Here is a 22330-nt window from a genome sequence, read left to right as displayed (position 1 = left end):
AAAGGGAGCCACAAGATGTTTATGGGGTGGAGGAGGAGTGAGAGAAAGCAGTGAGGGAAGCTGTTTGGAGGTGGTGACGTGGGAGTTGAGGTCTTTCTAAAAGTGGTTAATGAAAATAAATAAATAAATAAATAAATAAATAAATAAAATAAAATAAAAGTGGGTAATGAAGAGTTCAAGTAGAAAAAAGAGGCAGTGCCGAGGTCCCGAGGTGGAGTGAGGGAATGCTGAAGGATCACAAAGGAGACGTATGTCAAAGCAAGGGTGAGGCTTGGCCAGTCTATGGGGCAGGGTCTTGCTGAGAGTTGAGAGGGGTTTGGATTTCACCCTGTCTACAGGCAACAACCCTAAAAGCACAGGAAATACTGCAGGATTGAGTGTAGAAAGAGAGAAAGAGCCCTCTGGCTGCTGACCTTTTAGACAGCTAGGGCTTTAGCCATAATGACCTTCAATATGGACCTTGGGATATACCTCATGACTGTCCATGACCATCCCCTAACTGGCCTGGAATGTCACCACACTAGCCCCTGAAATGGGTGTAAAACCCCCTAAGGGAGAGCTGGACACTCATGCTTTGTAGGTGAGAGCACTGCTCTGGGAGTCCAAGAGCCGAGTTCTGGGGTCAGTCACTATTCCCCAGGAGACCTTGGGAAGGGAATCACCATTTGCCGAAGACATCTTTTTGGTATGTTGTCTTATTTCCTTTTCCTCAGGGTTCTGGAAATTATGTGGCACCATTTACCAGATGAGAAAAGCATGGCTCAGAGCCGATGGAACTTGGTGAATGTGTTTCGGTGAGCCTTGCTTCACTGTGTGTAGTAGACCCTAGTCCTAGCCCCTCCCACAGCAGGAAGATCCTGTGTTCCAGTGGAGGAAGGGCTGTGCAGCTGGGACACTTGAGTCCAAGGGGAATGTTCTCCTCTTCGGACAGAGGAAGCCCAAGGCCAGGGAGTGATGACATGAGCTGGTGGCTGAACTCCAGCGTGATGACAGAATGGCTCCTTGGCAATCCTGGGGAGACTTGATGAGAACCGAGTAGCAGGCTATTCATTCCCATGTGACAGGTGAAGAAAAGAGATTGGTCGGAGGTCATGTGAAGTAGCTGGTACTAACCAGCTTTCAGAAAGTAGTCACTATTCTTGTGTTAATAACTCCAAAATAGGAGGGGCTAGGAAGAAGATTTCTGAGAACACTGGTTGTGGAGTCCAGACACCTGGTTTCAGTCCCTGCTCCCACCCCCACCTCATCAGCCTGTGCCTTCAGGCACATTGACTTAAGCCAGAGGCTCAAAGAACTGTCACAAAGCCCTGGCTGGCAGGCCTTTTCATCAGCAAATCCCTCAGAACCTTGCGTGAGCCTATTTATTCTATTTTTACATACTATTCTATTAAGCTGCTCTGGTTCCCACCCTACCCCATCCCAAAAGTGGCAAATTAGGTGTCCGCAGCTAACAGCAAGAAGCAGTAGCAGTTACCTTTGGCAGCTGACATTAGGGGAAAAAGAATTTACCCAGGCTATGAGATGAGACGCAAGAAGAGACACAGCAGGCTAGGGATATTGAGAGTGGGGGGCAGGAACTCTCTTCAGCTCAGGGGCCCCTCACTGTGAGAAAGCTGTTGGGAGTGGCAGGTGCCATGGCGAGAGGTTGAAGTCAGCCTGGTTCTCTCAGTTTGAGGAGCTATCTCGTTTCAGGGCACAATGGCCAGCAGCAGGCCTGACCCTGGCCCATGACGTGGCGAAGCCCAGTGTCTGCTGGTGCAAGAGGAGGCACCTGGCCAAGCCGGCAGGCCCTGAGCAGGACCCGGAGGAAGTGATCCTTGGCCTGAATGTTAAAGAACAAGTGGGACTTAGCCCAAGGAAGAGAAGGGAGCGCACTCCTGGCAGAGCACACATAGGCACAGGCCCGGAGACAGAAAATTGAGGATAAGCAGGAGAGACACTCAGTGCCACCATACTGGTTTATAGGCAGAGGCTTGACGGGAAAGGCAACGGGCTGGCCCTGGGGCATGAGTCCCTCTGGGGAGAGCTTTCTGAGTCACTTTGCCAAGACCTTCAAACTCAGAAAGTGACCGATGCCATTGGCTTGAGAGAAGATAGCACTTTACAGTCAGATTTTATTCAACATTCTTGAATTATCTCTTTTCAGTGTCAACTAAGCTTTGCTGAGTAAGCACCTACTAGATGCTTCATTGATACTCTCCCATCCCCCAACTCCTCAATTTACTTTTTTATTTCCTTGTGTAAAACAATGAAAGCATTTCCCTTCCCCAGATGTAACCTCAGACACCAGTTGGTCTGTGTCCTTCCAGGTCTTTTTCTATGCATTCACATGCCTGCATTTCCCCCCATAGGAATATAATGTTGCTTTGCATATAATTTTTTCCTCTATAAATGTTATATATTTCTCCATCTGCCCTTTTAACCCAATAACATATCATGGCAATCTGGATAGACTACATATATAGATCAACTTCATTCTTTAAAAAAAAACAAAACAAAACTGCATGATATTAGAAAAAGGCATCCTCAGTGTTCACCCCTGTGGATGGGCACATAAATTGTTTCTAGTTTTTTGTTCTTACGAACAATGTAGCCTTGCACCTCTCTGTACAAGGTCTTGGCACACAAAGTGTGAGAAACACTTTGTATACTTTAAACACCAATAGACACTGTCAGTTGCCCGCCAATATGCCTGTTCCTGTTACCCTCTCCACAGTGGCATTTGGCCACGTCCGCTTCCCTATGCCTGCACTAGTACTTGTCATTATCAAGCCTTTGCCATTTTTGTCCATTCAATAGGTACACAAGTGGCATCTCACGTTGCTTTAATGTCCGCTCTTTCATTTATTCAACAAATATTTACTGAGCTCCTAATATGTGCAGGACTGGGCTAAGGACTAGGGAGGCAGCGATCAAGAACAGCCTGGCCCCTTGGAGCCCTTCACAGAACATGAGATGCAGATTCGGCTCAGAGAGAGTAAGAGACAGGCCTGGGATTAGATGGAGAAGGAATGAGGGAACAGGGAGTGACTCTGGGTCTGGGTGGCTACAGAGTTTCAGGTGTTTTTCCTCCTGAATTGTACCTCAAATGGGCATCTCAACCCAGATTCTGCAGCCTCTTCCAGGACTGCTCCCTCCTCCCCAGGCCGGCTGGGGCTTCCAGTGACATCTAGGACCTGCAGGCGTGACAGCGCCCAGGCAGCTGAGCAGACAGTCCTACCACAGACAGGGCTGTGTCTGTTTCCCAGGCTTCACCTCACACTAAGCCCGCTGAACTAACCATCTGAAAGGCAGATAGGTCGTCTTCAGAATCTGCATAGCCTCAGTGGCTGAGTTGGGCGTCTGTTTCCTGAATTTGGGTTTCTAGCAGGCCTGCCCCCAAACTACTGTCACCCCACCCCAAACCAAGTAAGTGAAAGAATGAATCTGTGGTTTGACTTTTTCCTCTTGTCATCAAGTGTCTGACTGTAAGAGGGTGGATATATGTCTGCGAGTGCTCACTTGAGTGTGCTTCAGTGAGAGGGGAGGCGTGAGAAAGCGTGCCTGTCGGTATGGGGTGGGAGAGGGCGGTATTTGGGAGTCCGCTTGTGAACCTAGGTCACTGTGTCTGAGTGGATTTGAATGGCAGTTTCTTGGTACAAGTAGTAACTGGATATCTGTGTGTTTGCGCTACCATCTATTCTGCATGTTGATTTTAGGGAAATGTGGGGTTAAAGATGGGTTTATAAACCGCACAAGTGATCCAGTCTGTCTGCTTCCCAGTCCACTTCCTCTGTTATATAGATCATGTCTCTATAATAGAAGCTCTTCTGCTTTCAGTGACATATTGTAAAAGGACACTGTTCAGGGAATAGGGAGGTCCTTTGGTGACTGGAGCTCAAATTCCCTGACCTTATCCTCTGACCCTCTCTCTCTATCTCCTCAAACATGCTCCCTAGAAGTACTTACCAAATTCCTTTTCACTGTGATGTGAAAGACTATCATGGGATTATATAGCTTTACATTTTTAAATGGGAACCAGGAGGTTTGGGGTAAGGATGAATCTCTGATCTTAGAATGTTCTCTTGGAGACTTTGATAAAATCATTTCACCTGAATCTCACCTCATTCATTTACAAAATGGGAACAGTAATGCCTACTGCTGAGGGGATGTGGATTCAGTGGAAATACTTTATGTCAAAGCATCTGGCATCGCCCAGCCAGCATGGCTCAGTGGCTAAACATAATGTTTGGTTCCCAGGCAGGGCACACACCCGGGTTGCAGACTTAGTCCCCCGTGTGGGGCATGCAAGGAGGCGGCCAATAAATGATTCTCTCTCATCAGTGATATTTCTCTCTCCCTTTCCTTTCTGAAATAAATAAAAAATGTACTTTTTAAAAGCAGCATCTGGTACTATGAGCTCAGTAAATGGTAATTTCTCCAGCCTGTTTCGGTCCTACCCCACTCTCTCAGAGGGAAGTGGTATCAACCTGGAACATTGCCCTTCTGTGAGGGGTCAAGGGACACAGTGCAGACTGTATCACAGGCCCTCTGCAGATGCTTGCATGGTCATCATCTCAGCGAACCCCAATGACCCCTCCAGGGAGACACTTTAGTGTTCCATTTTATAGAGGAGGAGACTGAGGCACAGAGAGAGGAAATGACTTGCTAAGGCCACACAGCTGAGCTCTCAAAGAGGACCTTCTACTGTATGTCACTGCCTGCCCTGCAAAACTCACTCTCTTTTTTTATTGAGCTTTAATTGACATATTATTGCTTATAATGAAATATTATGTATCTGTTATGAAATAACCACCACAATAACGCCCCCTTTCAGTCCCTCTCCCTCCACTGCAGCCACCCCCCTCATTTCCACATCTGTCCCATCTTTCACCTCCACATGTTCCCCCTCATTCCTTCCGCCCAAATGAAACACAGAAGGGAATAAGAGCAACCGTGTGCCGGCACTGGGCTAGGTGCTCTTACATGCCTTGGGTTGCTGATATCCTGAGGTTGGAGCCATTACCCTGCTAGACAGATGTGACAAGTAAATCTCAGAGCAAATGTGAGTAGTCTGAGGTCCCCCAGCTAGAACTGTGGGAGCCAGTGTAAAATCAAGGCTTGTGAGTTTTGAAGATAATTTACAAGGGACTCTGACGATTCCTTTAGTCCTTGTTTCTGGCAACTAGCATTTTTTTTTTAAATGTTGTCTTTTATATGCTCTATTAATAATAGCAAAGCGCCATTGAGTACCTACTATGTGCTGAGCCTAGAGACTACTCACACATGATCTCAGTGAACCTTCCAGCCACCCAGCAAGAGACCCATTTTATAGATGAGAAGGCCAAAGTTTTCTCTTGGTAATTGATCTAATCATCTAATGACACAGCATTCCATCTCCTAATTCATTTGGAAGCTATGTGCCTGTAGGGCTCTCTTCACCTTTGTCTTCCCCCCAGCACTTACCCCATGCCTGTATAAGAAGGTGCCCAATAAATGTTTGCTGAACTTGACCAGTGGCTCAGTGGTTAGACCATTGACCCAGTCACCAAAGGGTTTCCTGTTTGATTCTCAGTCAAGGACACATACCTGGGTTGCAGTTCAATTTCCAGCCCCTGTCAGAGTGAGTTTGGGAGGCAACCAATCAATGTGTCTCTCTTACATTGATGTTTCTCTCTCTCTCTCTCTCTTTCCCCCTTCCTCTCCCCGTTACACTCTAAAAATCAACAGGAAAAAATATCCTCAGGTGAGGGCTCACAACAACAAATGTTTGCTGGAGGAGGAACTCCTCCCTCCGCCCATGGTAGTACCCTCTCCATCACTGTTGGAGATGATGACCATTGGAGTGTCACCCTCCAGTTCCTTTGGCCACACTCTACCAATGGTTCTTCCTCTGTCCCATCTGTTCTCTATAATCCAGCCTCTACACAGCAGCCAACACCATCCTTAAATACTGTACATATTAGGCCTTGTCCAAGTTCTCCAGCCTGCAAGCCCCTGCAAAACCTGGTCCTTCCTGGCACTCCCACCTCCTTTCCTGTCAGCTGAGTCCCCTGTATCAGCCTCCCCAGTCTTTGGAAGACCCCAGGTTGTTTACACGTGCTTTTTCCTTGGCCTGGAACCCCACTAGAGTTGCTCTCCTTTATGTTGCCTTGTCCCCTTGATACAGCTTATTGTGACCGACAATGTGTGTTCTTTCTCTGGACAGAGAAAGGGCTTGTGTGTCCTCACCAGGCCCTCAACACACTTGGTCCCCTATTGAAAGTTGAAACAAGTGAGGCACACAGCAGGGACATGTGAGCTAGGATAAACCAGGATTCAAACTGGACCAAGATGCACATTTCTAACCCCTCTTCCCACCTGTCTCCTATGCTCCTGGGCTGCCTACTACATGCGGTTTACATGAACAATGTGTGGGCCCAGGTCACCCCGTGTGTGAGCATGTAGGGCTAAAGAAGGCTCTGCACAAACAGAGTGTTGTCTACTTCAAAGGCTTCTTGGTGTCTCCACCTCCCCCCCTTCATTTCTGCCTCTGTGCTGGCATGGCTCCTTACATTCCATGAGGTTTCATCACAAGGCATGTCCCTGCTCCCTCTGAAACCTTTCTGCTTTGTGCTACCAAACCAGGCCCCCAAACACAGGACACCTTTAGTGAAATGAAAATGCCAACACAAAGTCATCCAGTGGACAAGCTTTAATCATTGTTGCGTAGAAATCACTTGTAGTAACACGTTCCTGCAAAAAGTTTGACTTCCTTCTGGCATTCCATGCACGATGGTGTTTCTCATTTGGGTGAAACTGACACAGGAACAAGCCATGGAGTGCGATCTCAGTTGCATCTCCGCCCTAAGTGATAGGAATAGGAAAAGGACCTTTTAGAAGTTGTGCTTCATGAAGTCACTAACCCTCTCCTTCGAGTCTTAGGACTTTTCATTTATAATCAAATGTGGGCATGGATAGAGCATAAACTATATAGGTCAAGTTACCTTTGACCCATGTGAATCCATCCATCCCATACACTTAAAAAGACTGTGTGAAAAAATAAAGACTGGGTGACTCATGACCCATCCATGAATCACCCAGTCTTTTCATCTAACATTCATTTAATTCTTTCAACTATATCCAGGCTACCCATCTTTTGAAACTTCCATTTGTTCATTAAATCCATCCATCCAATTAACCATCCATCAGTTCACCTGCACATTTATTTATCCACAATGATTTAATCATTCACACACCTAGTCAATCAGTTCACCATCCATATCCTTCCAACCATATCTAAACTTTCCACTCATTCAACTGCATTCTATCCATCTATCAATCCACTTAACTATTTAACCCTCTTATCACTTATATCTCTACTAACCACACTTCTAATGAATTTATCCACCAAGCTCCCACCCCCCATCCATCCTTCTATCCAGTTAACCTGTCACCTATCTATTTTTCTAATCAACCCATCCAACTTATTGGAAGAACTAGTCCAGCAATGTACCACATACACAACTGCCATGGTTTCTTCTCCTTCTTGGCTTGGAGGTTGCAGCCTTTGCCTCACTGTCCCCCCATCATCCAGCTGGACAGCCCCTCTCACCCCTCCCCACCTGCGTGGATAGTACCTGAGTTTCGCCTCTTTGTTTTGTACACCTGCTGTCTCCTATTGACCACCTTCTTCTTCCTCACTTTTCCTTCCAAGTTCTTTCTGTTGTTGGTGTTGCTGCAGGAGTGGGTGGTGGGCCTCACGGGGCAGTGGTGGGAGTTCGTGGTGCGTTTGTGATGCCTTGGTGGTGGGCTGGGGCTTGGAGTCTGGATTTGGTGGCCGGTCGGGCTTTGGCTGGAGATCCGGCTTCGGCTGCAACTCTGGCTCCGGGAGCAGCCATGGCTGCAGTTCTGGCAGTGGTGGCTGCAATTGCAGGTGTGGCTTTGGGGCCGAGAGTTGCTATGGGGCTGGGTGTGGGTGGTGGGAGGGTTCTGTGACTTGGTGTCCATGGGAGGCCACTTGTGGGGGCAGAGGCCGCCTCCTCCTCCTCCTCTTCTTCCAGCACACCCAGCTTTGCAGGGGCCCTGGCACCCCCCCAGTTATATAGTTGGGCCCAATTGTGATGGCACAGGCATGGAGGTGTAACAGATGTGGCCTGGTTGGGACAAAGGCCCCTAACTCTTACACTAACCCCTAGGGTGGAGCAATTTTCAGGGGCCCTCTAGGGTAATCCCATCTGTTGGTTAAGAGTAGGGACCTTTGAGTTACATTGAGCTGGACCCACATCCCAGATCTACCTTTTTTTTTTCTTATGGGTCACTCACCTGGGTTTTCATCCCTCCAAATCCCAGTTCCCCTGTTTTTGTAGAGTGGGGACAATAAGAATACCTACCTCTCTGGGATGCCAGACAAATTAAGTGAGAGAATCAGTGTACAGCAATTGGCTCAGTGACAGCCCACAGTAAGAGCTCAATAAACATTGCTAAACATTCCAGCTCTTTTCTTATTCCTCCCATCGGCTTAGAGGCGAGGGCACAGTCTGACCTCAGTGATACTTGGCTGGGGACGGTTGGTTGATAAGATAGAGCAAGGATAGCTGGGTGGGTAGATGGATGGTGAACGGATTGGATGGCTTATTGGATGGATGAATGATAAGAGTAATGGGATGAACTGATCTGTGGTCAAGGGGGCTGCGTGGCAAGCCCACTTCCCAGTCAAGATTTAAATTTGGGAGATTTAGAGCAAGGTTCAATCCCAGTGTATGCTGATTTCTATCTAGGGTAGGTCACTTTGGTTTTTGAGACTTCCTTATCTGACAAAGGGATGTCATTCCTTCCTTCCGGGTATTCTTGTGAACCTGAAATGCCTGTCCAGCCACAGGAGGCACTTGAAAGCCCTCTTCCTCCTTCAGATTCCTGCCTCCCATCTCCCTCCCTACTAATGAAGCCTCACCTTCAGTAGGAATCAGGCCCACCCTACTCAGATCTCTGGGCGCCTACGGAAAAAAGCCCGATCTGTTAGCATGGAGACCATACCAGCACATAGCAGCTCAATCCTTGCCAGGCCTTGGCCAACACCCTTGGGCTTAGCTCCTGGCCACTCTCAGCCTGCACTTTCCCCCTCTTCCCCGTGAAACTCCTTCTGTGTCCATCTCCCCTCCCCTGGCAGCCCCCCCAGCCCACATCTACGTCTCCTCCTCTATCCTCATCAACACTTTCCTCTTGCTATGAGACTTTACTATCATTTGCTTTTATTACAGTTTATTTCTTAACAAGATGGTCACATCATTCAAGCGACAACCACCCTCATTAATGGGCACCCCTCCCCCCTTCTAGGCAGTTTTGTCCTTGAGGCTCACGGGAGCCTTTGCAGTGGGTTGAAATGGTGGCCCCCAAAAGGTATGTCCAGGTCCTGACCCCAGAACCTGTCAACATGACTGTATTTTGAAAAAGCATTTTTTGTATATGTAAGTTAAGGAGAGTGTATCTTGGTTATCAAGTGGGCCCTAATCCAATCACAAATGTTCTTTTTTTTTTTTCATTAATCTCCTCACCTGAGGATATTCCCCCTCCCCCCCCCAAAAAATGGAATTTTAGAGAGAGTGGAAGGGAAGGGGAGGGGGTGGGAGAGAGAAACATGGATTGGTTGCCTCCTGCACATGCCCTGACCCAGAGCGGATGGAGCTCAAGACCCTTCAGTCTGCAGCCAATGCTGTAACCATTGAGTCAAACTGGCCAGAGCACAAGTGTTCTTATAAAACAGAAGAGAAGACACACATCCTCTTTATGAGAATAGACCACATGAAGTCAGAGGCAAAGATTAGAGTTATGCAGCCACAAGCCAAGGACCTTGAGCTGCCATGAGCTGCACAAGGCAAGGAAGGATTCTCCCCTGGGACCTCAGGGGGAGGGGGCTATGGCTCAGTTGACTTCTTGATTTCAGACTTTGGCTTCCAGAACGAGAGAGGATAGATTTCTGTTGTTTTAAGCCACGAAGTTTGTGAGCATTTGTCCCAGCAATCCTAAATGAACCCTATGAGGCCAGCATGACTGTTTCATTTTATAAAGAGGGAGCAGGCTCAGAGTCACAGATAGTCAGTGGCAGAGCCAGGATCCCAACCCAGGTCTGCCCCCCCCCCCCTTGTCCACCCTTATGGTCCATAGGGGTCAGAGGGGATTATAGAGGGCACATGGGCTCTATTCTAATGGCCTTGCCTTGTGTGGGCTCAGTGGGCTGGTTGGCCATGCTGTGAAGATTCTTTCTGGGTCCTTTCTCCTCTCACCCCCCCCCCCCCCCCTGCTGATTCCCTATTTCCATATGCCGGAGTGTGTAGAAGGATGGAGACTTGTGTTTTGTTCATCTTAGAGCCCATAGTGACTATAGAGGGGGCTTGACAAATATTTGACTGAATGGGCAGGTGGATCTCTGGGACTTCGATAAAAGCAGCTGGTTGACTGAGGTACTGGGTCAGGGGTATGGGTAGGAATCCGTTAAGACAGACAGTGGGGCCTCCTGCTTTGGACATCACTTGCCCTTTTCCATCTGCAAGTTTTAATGGTGGCCTCCCCTCTGAGTAACCCAAGGCCTCTTTAACCCTAACACTTCCCCCTCCCCCCAAGTAGCTGAGGGTTCCAGGAAAAACTGCCACTCCCTCCCCCAACAGCCGTCAGGATTCTACTCAGCCAAGTGGCTGGTGCTTGGCGGCCTACTGAGGGCCGAGGGTGGAGATCATGTGTCATTTCTTCAGGAACAGGATGGACCGCAGAGTGGCCAGAGTAAGTAAGTGGCCAGAGGGCCTGGGTTTTGTGTCTGTGTCTGGCGGCTTCTCTGGGCTCCCTTTGCCTGTTGCTTTCATGAGGACATGGGTTCTGCTCCCACAGCCAGACCCTTGATAAAGGCAGACATGAGCCTCTGTGAGCACGGGTGTCAGCAGAAGAATCACAGGCTGAGGACCAAGACCCACCGCATCCTCTGACCCCAGAACCAGGGCCAATGAGCCACCTCATTCCACAATACCATCTTCATTCAGGTGTGCCTGGCCTGGGCCCACTCAGCGCTTCCACTGACCTAGAGGGCACTACTAATCTCACCCTGACCCAGGGAGGGGCAGGCCAAGGCTCCAAGACAGACAGTGACTTGCTCAAGGTCACAACTAACAGAAAGAGGTTTGATTCCTGGTGTGCTGAACTCACAAGCCAGTACTCCTTAGCAAAACTGATGGCTAGAGTATCCGGATGGGAGCTTTGCTGAGGGAGAGTACACTGTCCCCTCAGGTGCCCTCAGCCTGCGTACTCACCTGCTCCCCCTCTGTCCCATTATGTGTACACCCCCAGAGAAAGGACTGGCTGAGATGACTTTCCTTCCCAGGCCACCACATTTTTGTCCCCTAAAACAGGGGAGGGTGGAAAAGTCACAGAGAGTGGACCTTGTGAGAACTTCTGGTTGGATGTCAGGAGCAGGATAGATTTCTGCTCTTCAGTCTCCCTGAATACACACACACACACACACACACACACACACACACACACACACACGGGCATGCACACACGCACACATGTACAGGGGCACACACATGATACCACAGGCACAGGATTGAGGAGACCAGAAAGGAGGAGTAGAGTTTCTTTGGAGATTTTATTGGCTCTTTTCTGAAAGTTCTTCTCGCTGGAATAGCAGTAGGCAGCTCTTCCTGGGTCCTCATCAGGGGTCAGGAGTGCGTCTGCTTGGGCTCGGGGCTCTGCTGGGCCACAGGGTCATCTTCGGCGCCCTCCTCCTGCCTCTCAGGCTCCATCAGCAGCAGCTTGCCCTGTACTGGGAGCTCCTCTTCCTCCTCATCTTCCTCCTCCTCCTCCTCTTCTTCTCCCTCCTCTTCTTCCTCACCCTCTGAGGACAAGGAGAAGTTATCTTGACTCACGCAGGCCACGAGCTTCTTCATGGAGGATTCATGGCCCCGGCTGTGGCCTGTGCCTAGCTTGGCACAGTGGGAACCCATGTCTGCTTTGGCTGCCTCTCCAGACTGTGCGGGAAGGCCTCTGGGGGGAAGTGGAGGGGCTTTGAGGGCTGTAGGCAGGGTGCTGACATCACAAAGGTGCCTCTGGAGCTCCCCACCCTCGGATACCTGAGTCTTGACACCTGCCTCAAACCTCAGCCATGAGCAGCCCCACTGAGCTCTCGCCACCTACAGAGCAGGGCAGAGGCAGAACACCAGGCCAGTGCCGATGCCGCCTCCCCTGCCAGGTTGCCTCCTCCATCTGGCCTCATTTGCTCTTATAAAAGTTCCCTTTGAGTTGGGATGGCAGTTAGGGATAGAATTTCCAGAAGCAGTAGAGCGCCCATCCCCCCCCCCCCCCCCCCCCATCCCAGAAACACCCAGCCTAGGAGAAGACACACAGAAGGTGACAATAGATCAGACAGTGGCTCCCTTTGGGGGCTGGAGACACAGAGAAGCCTTGTGGTGGGAAGGGCTGGAAATGTACACTTTCTTGACCTGGGTGGTACCTACGCAGGTGTACTTAAAATCTGTGTCCTCGGTGTCAGCTACATTTCCGTCAATCTAAAGAAAACCCTTACTTCCTGTCCCCGAAAATCACCCTTTGAAGGCAGCGCTCCTAAGCTTTTGGGGTCACAGGCCTCTTTAGCTACACATCCCCACAGGTCACAATTTCAGCAAAGGAGGGCTGAGTTAAGTTCCCTTGGTATCCATTTTCCAACATGTAAATCAAAGTTTGCCATTTTTCTGCCCTAAACCCTTGGTGGCTATGATAAACTGAATAATGACTCTTTGGGTATCTTTGAAAAAACAAAAACAAAAGTAATTTCAGAAAAGAAGGGAGAGGAAGAGAGAGGGAAACATCAATGTTGAGAATCATTGATCAGCTGCCTCCTGCACACCCTCTATGGAGGATTGAGTCCGAAACCTGGGCATCTAACTGTGGCCTCCCAGTTGATGGGTTGGTGCTCAATCACTGAGCCCCACTGTCCCCCTTCTCCCCCCGCCAGGGATCTCGAATGGGAAGATTATCCTGGGTTAGCTGGGTGAGCCCTAAATGCAGTCACAAGGGTCCCCGTGAGCAGGCAGACATTTCACAGAGGAGGCCTTGTGACCACAGAAGCAGAGACTAGAGTGATGTGGTCACAGCCAAGGAACTCCAGGATGACAAAACCACCAGAAACTAGGAAGGGATGAGAACGGGTTCTGCCCGGAGCCCCCAGAGTGCAGCCCTGTTGACTGGTACACAGAGTCCCATCTCAATCTAGTGGCCCACACAGGCCTCACATTAATTTACCCCTTTCTTTTGTTTCCTCTATGCCAGGCCTTCCTATCTCAGCATACTTTCCCAAGCTACCCAACACATCCTAAGGTTCAAGACCCCTGCAGATGGGGATGACAAGGAACTGGGAAGGTCAGGGTGGAATAGTGTGTCTTTTAGCATCATAAAAGGCAAACCTGGCTCAGGGGATGTCACAGGTAATTCAACGTGCCTATCTCCCAGGAGCACTCTACTGAACTCCCTGCCCTAGTCCTTACCTCCCCAAAGAAGGGAAGCCATGTTCGTATGATTTGCATAAAGGAGACCCTGACAAGCCAGCAAGTTTCTTATCTCAAGCTTTATTTGGCAGATGACTTGCTCATTTTACTCAAGAACTTATGGGCTCAGGGTTTGGGCATCCAGCATGGAGGGATTGCTGTGGTCATGTGAGGTGGTTCCTTGTCAGGTGACTTTTCCTTGATTTCCAACCAGGTGTGTGATGGATGGGCCCAGGAAGGTCTAACGACACCTTCTGTATCTTCTCCTCCTGCATCTTCTGCGACCTTTTGGAAAAGAAAGTTCTGATCATAGGGCAATCCAGACAACCTGGGTGGGGCTGGGGATTGGGGACTGTCAAATGGGGTAGGATCCCAGGGTATCATGAGCCTCCCACTGCCCTTCTGGGCATGGTCTGGAGGTGTCGGGTGCCCAGAGCGTGAGTAAATAGGACTAGACCAACATCTACGGTGCCTCCTGTGCCTACAGCAACGTCTCCTGCGTCTCCGGCATGAGCGGCGCCGCCTTCTGTGGATCCTGTACAGCCGCCTTCGGGAGCAGCGCCTGCGTCTGTAGTGACAGCGGCCTCTGAGCGTCCTCCCGTCCTGGCTGTCGTCTGCATTCGGATCCTGCTCTTGTTCCTGGCTTTGTTGATGTGGGCGTTCGCTCAGGCTCCTGGCGCTGTGTCGGACCATTGTGATTGCAGGCTGAGGCTGTCGCTGGCTTTGGGGGCAGGGAGGAGGGCTGAGGCCTGCCCACCTGCTCTTGCTGTTAATGTTGGTCTGGTCTGCCGGCAGCTTTTCGAGCACTTGTATATAAAGGGGCCCCCCACTATGACTTGGCAGCCCCACCCCACCATTGTCCTCACCCTGGCCAGCTCCTCTGAGAAGAAAACAGAGCCAGGGTCCACGGCCAGCAGGGCCTGGAAGGGCAAGCCACCCCTTCCCGATCCCTGTAGCAGGTGGGACTTTGCCAACCTTTTCTTGTCCACATCTAAGCCCTTCTCTCATCCAGCTGGTGGCAGCCCCCACATAGCAGTTCCTGAAGTTCTCTCACCACCTGAGAAGCTGCACCATGCGTGGGCCTTCATTATTGCTTTTCTATCCAACAGTTATCTAGTGGTTACTGTATGCCAAGCATTTCATTCACTTTCATACATTTACTCATTTACTCCTCACTGTTATAATCCCCATTTCCAACAGGGAAACTGAGCCACAAAGCAATTAAATAAATGACTTGTTCAAGGTCACTGCAAATAAGGGGCAAGAGAGCCTGAGCCCTTGGCCCCTCCTTCCCACCCCTCTCACTGTACTGAGATGATCCCATTAAAGCAGAATCAGAATCTTAGCAACTGGTTTCCCTTTCTGAGCTTTCTGGGTGAGTTAAGGATCTGGAGATAGGAACTCATCCTGGGTTATCCCAGGTGAGTTCAAATGTAGGGACATGGGTCGTTGAAAGTTGGAAGAAGGAGGCAGCAGGAGAGTCACAGGAAGAGCTTTAAAGATTCTAGCCACTGGCTTTGAAGATGGAGGTGGGGCCTCTCGGAGCTGACGAGAACATGGCCCTGCCCACACCTTGACTCTAGCCCTGTGAGACCCGTTGTGGAATTCTGTAAGATAATAAATTTGAGTTGTAAGCTATGAAGTGTGTTGAATTTGTTACAGTACCACAGGAAACTAATACAGAAGCTTAATTTCACCCGGTGTTCATATGCATTAAGGTGGCCAGGGAGGTCTGTGTCCAGTTATCAGCGATATTGTCTGACTGGGTATAGGAAGCCATCCAGCGACCCCCATCTAACACCCTCACTTGTATAGACAGGGTTGTCCATGCCTGTGTGGCAAGGCCAGTATGGGGCCTAAAAGTGAATGCCAAACACCTGTACACCATGATGCCGAAACATGCAGGTCATGGTCATGTTTCGGAGGTTCTGATGGCCCTGTCACTTTAGGGATCGAGCCTGAGCCGTGGGCTTTGCTCCGCCGCCATGAGGTTGTGAAATGAGCCAAATAGGCCGATGTCCAAAGTGTTTTGTGAACCATCTCCACATCATCCCGGGGTTTCAAGCCCTCAGTGAATCATGTGGGTCGAGTGGATAGACAAGATGGTCACGTTAAATGTGAAAGCTTAGTTCAGCCACCACCTGGGCATCCCTGTACCCAGACCTAGGGGAGCTTTGAGCCGAAAACTGTGGGCACGTGGGGATGGGTGGGATATAGTGATGAGCTGGAGCTGGTAAATGTTTACCTGGCTCTCTGTGACAGGGGCAGGGGAGAGCAAGTCCTGATTTGTAGCCTTTGCACGAATTTCTGTGGTCCGTTTCAAGCTGCCAGCAGGTGTCATAGAGCTCAGTGTTGGCGGGAGGTGGGCTCAGGAACAGCATGGCTCGGCTCCTGTCCCCACTGGGGGAATCTCTAAGCGGGGGTTGGGAGGCAGCTTTTGATTGACTTAGTAGTCAGGAGTTTGGACCAAGATTTAATGTGACAACTTTCACTCATGTCCCCTCTTCCCGGCATCCTCAACCCCTTTTATTTTTCTTTAAATATAAACATCCATGATGAGCAGCATTGATCCGCTACCTCCTTCACACCCCCTCTGGGGATCAAGCCAGCAACCCACGTATGTGCCCTGACTGAGAATCAGACCTTGACCATCTGGCTCATGGGTAGAAGCTCAAACACTGAGCCACACTGGCTGGGCATTTCCCACTTTTAATCCCCAGCCCTCCTCTCCCCTGAACTCCCTTCTCAAGGCAAAGACATAAGAGAGGAGTTATTTTTTCAACATTTATTGACAGGCGGCGTTGTTCGTTAGCAGGCTCCTGTTCCATGTTCACTTCATTGAGATGATGCCATGTTCAAGGTGTAGCAAGAGGGTGTTGTAGCTGGTAAAACTCAGGCAGAGCGTGTGGACTTGCTAGCTTGTGCCTTCAGCATCTTAAGGCATCTTATCTTCTTCTACACCTGTAGCGGCGGCAGCACGCTAGGAAGCAAAACGGGGAGAGAGAACATTTTAGTGTGGCAGAACCCTCAGTTCTGCCCAGCTCTTTGTGGCTTCTGTACCCAGATAGGGACCCCTTTTACCTCTTCTCCTCCTCCTCCTCCGGCAGCAGCGCCTCCTTCGCCTATGACATCTTCTTCTCCGGCGGCGGCACCTGCTCCGGCTGCGGCAGCGTCTGTATCTGGCCATGGTGCTGGGTGGAACTGGCCTAGATGTTCAGAGCAGGGAAACCACCTTGGCTGAGCCAGCCAACCTGTGAGCAGGTGGAACTTGGTGGGCTGTGAACCAGGGGCTGGTCCTGTGCCTCTTATAGACGCTGGGGAGGGGCCTGGGCATTGTGAGGTCGCAGAGGCCTGCACCTCCGACCCTGGCATGTCCATATATGGGCATGTGCGAGCCCCTTGGGGAGGACAGGGCGGGGCTACCCGGCTCACCAGCCACTGATAATCACTCATTCAGTCAATTCACAAAGTATTATTGAGCGCCTTACTATGTGTCAGATTCTGGACGAGGTGTCAACATACAGTGATAAAAAAGGCAGACATGTCCCTGCCTGATACACTTTCTGACTACAAGAAACACAAATGAAATAGCCTCGTAGAATAAATGTAGTTGTGAGAAAAGCTGACAAGAGAAACTTCAGATTTTTATGGGGGCATGTGTTGGGGGGACTTGTGGCCCTAGGAGAGCTGCTTCATGAAGTGCTGGTGAAGTGAATTCCTAAAGGACCAGTTGGAGTTGGAGCAGGGAAAAGCCTCTGGGAGAAGGAAACAGCTGGTGCGAAGTTCTGAGGCAGCGTGGGGTGTGTGATTCCAGTTATATGAAGTGTCCCAAAGGGAAATCCGTAGACAAGTCAGTTGGTGGTTGTGGGAAAAGGGGCCTGGGGACTGACTGCTTAGTGGGTACAGGTTTCCCTCTGGGGTGATGAAAATGTTTTGGAATTAGAGAAAGGTGATGGTCACACAACATTATGCGTGTACTAACTGCCGCCGAATTGCTCACCGTGACCTGATTCTGTGTTACCTGAACTTTACCTCCACTGAAAAGTTCTGAGGCTGAAAGGGGCGTGGCAGCTATAAGGAGTCCAAGGGGGCCCGGCCCACAGGGTGGCCGGAGAGGAAGGCAAGATGAGGCCTGAAACTCTCAGCTTCCCATGATTGTTCCCGTTTCCCCCAGGAATTTTAGGGACCCAGAGGGTATTAGATTTGGTTAGTTTTATTTTTTTTTTCTTGTGTTTTTTTCATTTTTAAAATTATTTCTTTTTATTGAATTCATCAGGATGACATTGTAGATGTGGTTACTTTTTTAAAAAAAATATATTTTATTGATTTTTACACAGAGAGGAATTGAGAGGGATAGAGAGTTAGAAACGTCAATGAGAAAGATACATTGACCAGCTGCCTCTTGAATGTGGGTGACACTGGGGATGTGCCCGCAACCAAGGTACGTGCCCTTGACCAGAATCGAACCTGGGACCTTTCAGTCCGCAGGCCGATGCTCTATCCACTGAGCCAAACCGGTTTCGGCTAGATGTGGTTAATTTTAACAGCAAGCCAAAAGAAGTGATTTTTGGATAGAAGTTTTACATTTCACTTGAGCAGTCAGAGGCGGCTTGGGCAGTCAGTGTTCTAGTTCGGGCATCCATACCGGAGTGCTTAGGGATGATGGGCATCGTGACTGCCCGGTGCGCTCAAGTGATTCAGAAGAGGAGGAGGAGCAGTGGGTCCAGATCTACGCAGAGAAAGAGGGAGAGGGCGGCGGCGAGGAGAGGGCAGCGGAGTAAATGGAACCGAATGTTAACTGACCAGTCTGCATGAAGGGGATTACTTTGAATAGTTCTTGTAACTTTTCTGTCACTTTGACATTATTTCAAAATAAATCATTAAACTAAAAACAAAAAACAAACGAAAGGAAAAGGAGAGAGCCTTCCAGGGCTGGTGTGGCGGGTCCTTTTATCTTTCAGCTCTGCCCTTAGCAAACTCTTTTCACCCTCGATTGTCCCACAGTCCAAAGCCAGGGCTCTGTGGATGGTTTTGCGGTTGGTGTACTGCTCGGAGCTCTCAGCCGAGGGTTGGGTGGTTCAGAAATGCAGGCCCAGCTCCCAGAGGCACGTGTCTGCCCATAGGAAATGTCTTTTCCCCCTTCGAATGCTCGCATGTAAGTTTTTTTCTAACTGGAACAAAAGCACACTAAGGGCTAGTCTTGGAAATGCACCCATATTTACTGTGGAAGGAAGAAGGGGAGGGCGTAAAAGGTGTCATTACCCTGCAAAGAGTTTCCCAGACACCCCTCCCGGCAGCTTCACCTTCTGACCGTTTATTTACCTTACTGTGGCAACAACTGGCCCTCAGAATAAAGCTGGGGCTCTTAGGAAGGAGAAAGGGGTCAGTGGATAGTTAGATCATTTGTACTCTTTGTCCCAGAGCGGGGTGCAGCCAGAAACTTCCAGAACCTTACCTCCACACCCACAACAAGGGAGGAAAACCATGGATTTGAAGCTAAAGTCCACTGAGTTACTAAGAGGGCTGTACCAATCACATAGTAGGTTAGCAACACATTTTCTTTGTTGATTCCTGTCTAGATCGACTATAAATTATCACCCCAAATCCTATAACACTTAGCACTTTTCAAAGTTAACCTACATGGTCCCGGAGGAGCCCCAAGAAGTGGTAGCGTTTGGTATTTACCCTGTATTACAGATGAGGTATGTGAAACATATGTGCTGTATCACTCATCCGTTCACATTTTTATTGAGCTCCTATTATGTGCCAGGCACTATTCTAGGCAGTGGGAATACAGCATGAGCAAGAGAGATGAGAGTGTTTGTCCCACAGGAAGCTTGCATTCTAGTTGGGACAGACAGTATTCAAGTGAACAAATAAATGAACAGAAGACTCTGAAGTTTATCACAACTACATGCAGAATCAGTTGATGAGCCAGAGAATGCCTGGAGGGTGTTGGGAGAGGTCTTACTGACATTGGAGCTGAGAGCTGATGGATGAGAAGGAGCCAGCTGTGCCAACTTCTGTTGAATGTGGGTGACCCTGTCAGGGAGAGAGCCAATGGCTCTGCCCCACGCAGTCACTCAGGGACTCGGACACATAGCTTCCAGCATGGCCTGGATGTTCCCATCCAGCCACTGGACGGAGGGAGGGAGGGTTTATTTACTGCCTCCGCCCAAAGCGGAACACTCCACTTCTATTCCTGCATCCTTGGTGAGCTAGTCATATGACCCTGTGGGACACAAGGAAAGCCTGGAGGTCAAGTCTGTGGACTGCAGCTTCCCAGAAATGTCGTCTGTGGAAAGGGGAGTGAGAATTTGTTGTGCTTCTCTCCCTCTGCCATAGAGCGGAAGGGACAGGAGCTGGCGGGGGGCAGAGTGGCTGGCGGGACATAGCACCACGAGGAGGCCTGGGAAGGCCACTCTGTGGAGGGGACTTGTGAGCTGAAGACGTGGCTGATGGGAGTGGTTTGTTGGTTTGAAGACTATGCAAGGGGACAGGAGAAAACTTGGAATGAGAGATGTGGCTTCAGAGGAAAAAACAAGTCTTGGCCTTCCAGTTTAGGTGGGGGGACAGGCATTAATAAGATCAGCACAGAAATCGTTGTAATTTTTGGGAGAAGAGGCCCTTGGAGCCATGAGGTGGGGCATTTGGCCTAGTCTGGAGTGGAGAGGACTGAAATGTTGGGGGTTATTTGTTCTAGCACCTGACACCCTAAATAATCCAGCACTTGTCACTGATACTTATTGTGTTCATTGTCTCCAAGTAGAATATAAATTCCGTGATATCAGGAACTTGTGTTCACTGTGGCAATCCTGTAACAGAGTAATCAGTACATAAACCAAATATTTATTGAAGAACTGAATGATAAATGGATGCTTTGTATGAGATTTTGTTGTCACTTTTCAAATATTAAATCAAGATACCGTATTTGATTTTTGAAATGTTACACACCCTATCCCTTCCCTCTGCCCTGGTTCTTTTGAGTCCGGCCCCAAGCTGAGAAATGCTGCTAATCACTAAGACTTCAGTCATCTCAAACATATGCAGAAATTCCAACAAGCATGTCAGGAGGGTGGGTGATGCTGTCCCCTGAGGTCCTGGTTGGTCAGTCACCTGGTGTGTATTCTCCACACCCCACATCTGTGATATCACAGTGGCCCCCCCACAGCCATCAGGATCAAGGGGAGATGCCACCAAAGAAGTGAAGGCAGAGGCTGGAGCCAGGCAATTAATTCTCAGTTTAATGAGAGGACAATTTAGCAGTAAGATGACAGTGTTTTAAATGTGCCGTCACACCCTCAATTCCACCGCCAGGGATCTGTCTTGCAGAAATTCTCACATGTGTTCATGAAGGTGTGTAGGAGGGTGTTCAGTGGAACATTGTGGGAAGGAAATGGGCAGTAACAGTGTTTAACTTAAGGAAATGGTCAGTCAGTTGTTACGTCCATATTTGAAAAATTTTTCCCTTTTGAAAATTCTTTATTGTGTAAAGTATTACATATGTCTCCTTTCCCCCCATTGACTAGCCATTCCCACCCCCAGGAATTTTTTTGATTAAAAAAAAGTATGTGTGTGTGTGTGTGTGTGTGTGTGTGTGTGTGTGTGTTTCAGAGAGGAAGGGAGAGGGAGAGAGAGAGAAACATAAATGATGAGAATCATTGATCCTCTGCCTCCTGCATGTGCTCCACTGGGGATCGAGCCCACAATCTACACATGTGCCCTGACTGGGAATTGAACTGTGACCACCTGGTTCAGTTTATATGTTGACCCTCAACTACTGAGCCATGCTGGCCGGGTGGGTATTATTTTTTTCATTCATTTTTTTTTTTTTCTAATCATGGAAATAACAATATTCAGCAATGCTTTGACCCTTATGTAAAAAAAATTCAAGCAGCCCAGCTGTTGTCCTATGAACCTGGAGGTCATGGTTGGATTCCCGGTCAGGGCACATGCCCAGGTTGTGGGCTCAATCCCCATTGTGGGGCATGCTGGAGGCAGTTGGTTGATGATTCTGTCTCTCCCTCTTCCTTCCTCTCTAAAATCAATAAAAATATATTAAAAAAGAAAAATGAAAATAATAATACCCATTACTGCATTATCTGAATATTACTTTTTCTTTAATAAAAATTTGGTTACAGAGAGTTCTCATATTTCTCACCCACTTTCCCCCACTGTTAACATTTTACATCACCATGGCTACTTTGTTACAACTAAGAAACATAACCAGGTGTGTATGCTTTGGGAGGAAGGTGACAGAGGGAAGGGCCATTCTCACTTTCTATCAAGGGCACATGCTCTCAAGATGACTTATCACATTGATGTTGACCTTGATCCCCTGGCTGAGGTGTGTTTACCAGGTTTCTCTACTGTAAAATTACTCCTTTCTTCCCCCATTTTACATAGTAGTCTTTGGGACAGTCGCTTTGTGCAGCCTACACTTCAGGGATGAGAAGCTATGTCCCACCTCCTTGAGAGCAGGGTATGTACATAAATTATTTGAAATTCTTCGTGGTGGATATTTGTCTCTTCTCCCTAATTTATTTATTTAATCATATATCAACACACACTCGTGGAAATTTCATACTTTGGGTTATACTACTATGTTTTATTGCTCAAGTTGTTTCAGTTTTGGCCATCGGGAGCTCTCTTAGTTGACTCCTGTGTCCCTTTGCCCCCCTCTCCCCAATCATGTGAGTTGTGAGCACTTCCTTATTCCTATCCTAGACTTAGAATCAGCCATTTCTCCAAGGAGCCCTGTGTCCTTTCATTGGAGAATGGTGTTAGAAACCCAGATCTGGGACCTGATGTGCTTGTTGCTATGGGGTGATGTTGCTTCTAGG

General features: G+C 48.8%; 2 protein-coding genes and 1 long non-coding RNA gene across 3 annotated transcripts; all 3 read right to left on the bottom strand.

Annotated features, from left to right (window-relative positions):
* Positions 1 to 7569: 7569 nt before the first annotated feature.
* TNP2 (transition protein 2) lies at positions 7570 to 7968 on the bottom strand. The gene has a single exon (XM_036410788.1). The coding sequence runs from the start codon at positions 7966 to 7968 to the stop codon at positions 7570 to 7572; it is 399 nt and encodes a 132-aa protein (XP_036266681.1).
* A 3698-nt stretch (positions 7969 to 11666) lies between these two features.
* Positions 11667 to 12040, bottom strand: PRM3 (protamine 3). The gene is given in 2 exon segments (XM_036411126.1): positions 11667 to 11953; positions 11956 to 12040. Coding segments are annotated over 2 exon segments (372 nt in total).
* Positions 12041 to 12773: 733 nt separating this feature from the next.
* LOC118703858 lies at positions 12774 to 21244 on the bottom strand. The gene is made up of 2 exons (XR_004983166.1): positions 21204 to 21244; positions 12774 to 12884 (listed from the first exon to the last, which is right to left on the bottom strand). It is a non-coding gene; the product is annotated as an uncharacterized LOC118703858 (long non-coding RNA).
* Positions 21245 to 22330: the final 1086 nt, after the last annotated feature.

Source organism: Pipistrellus kuhlii, unplaced genomic scaffold, assembly GCF_014108245.1.
Source record: "Pipistrellus kuhlii isolate mPipKuh1 unplaced genomic scaffold, mPipKuh1.p scaffold_m20_p_4, whole genome shotgun sequence".
In the NCBI taxonomy this organism is placed as follows: domain Eukaryota; kingdom Metazoa; phylum Chordata; class Mammalia; order Chiroptera; family Vespertilionidae; genus Pipistrellus; species Pipistrellus kuhlii.
Note: the sequence above shows the minus strand (reverse complement) of the source record. Positions and strands in the feature narration are given on the sequence as shown.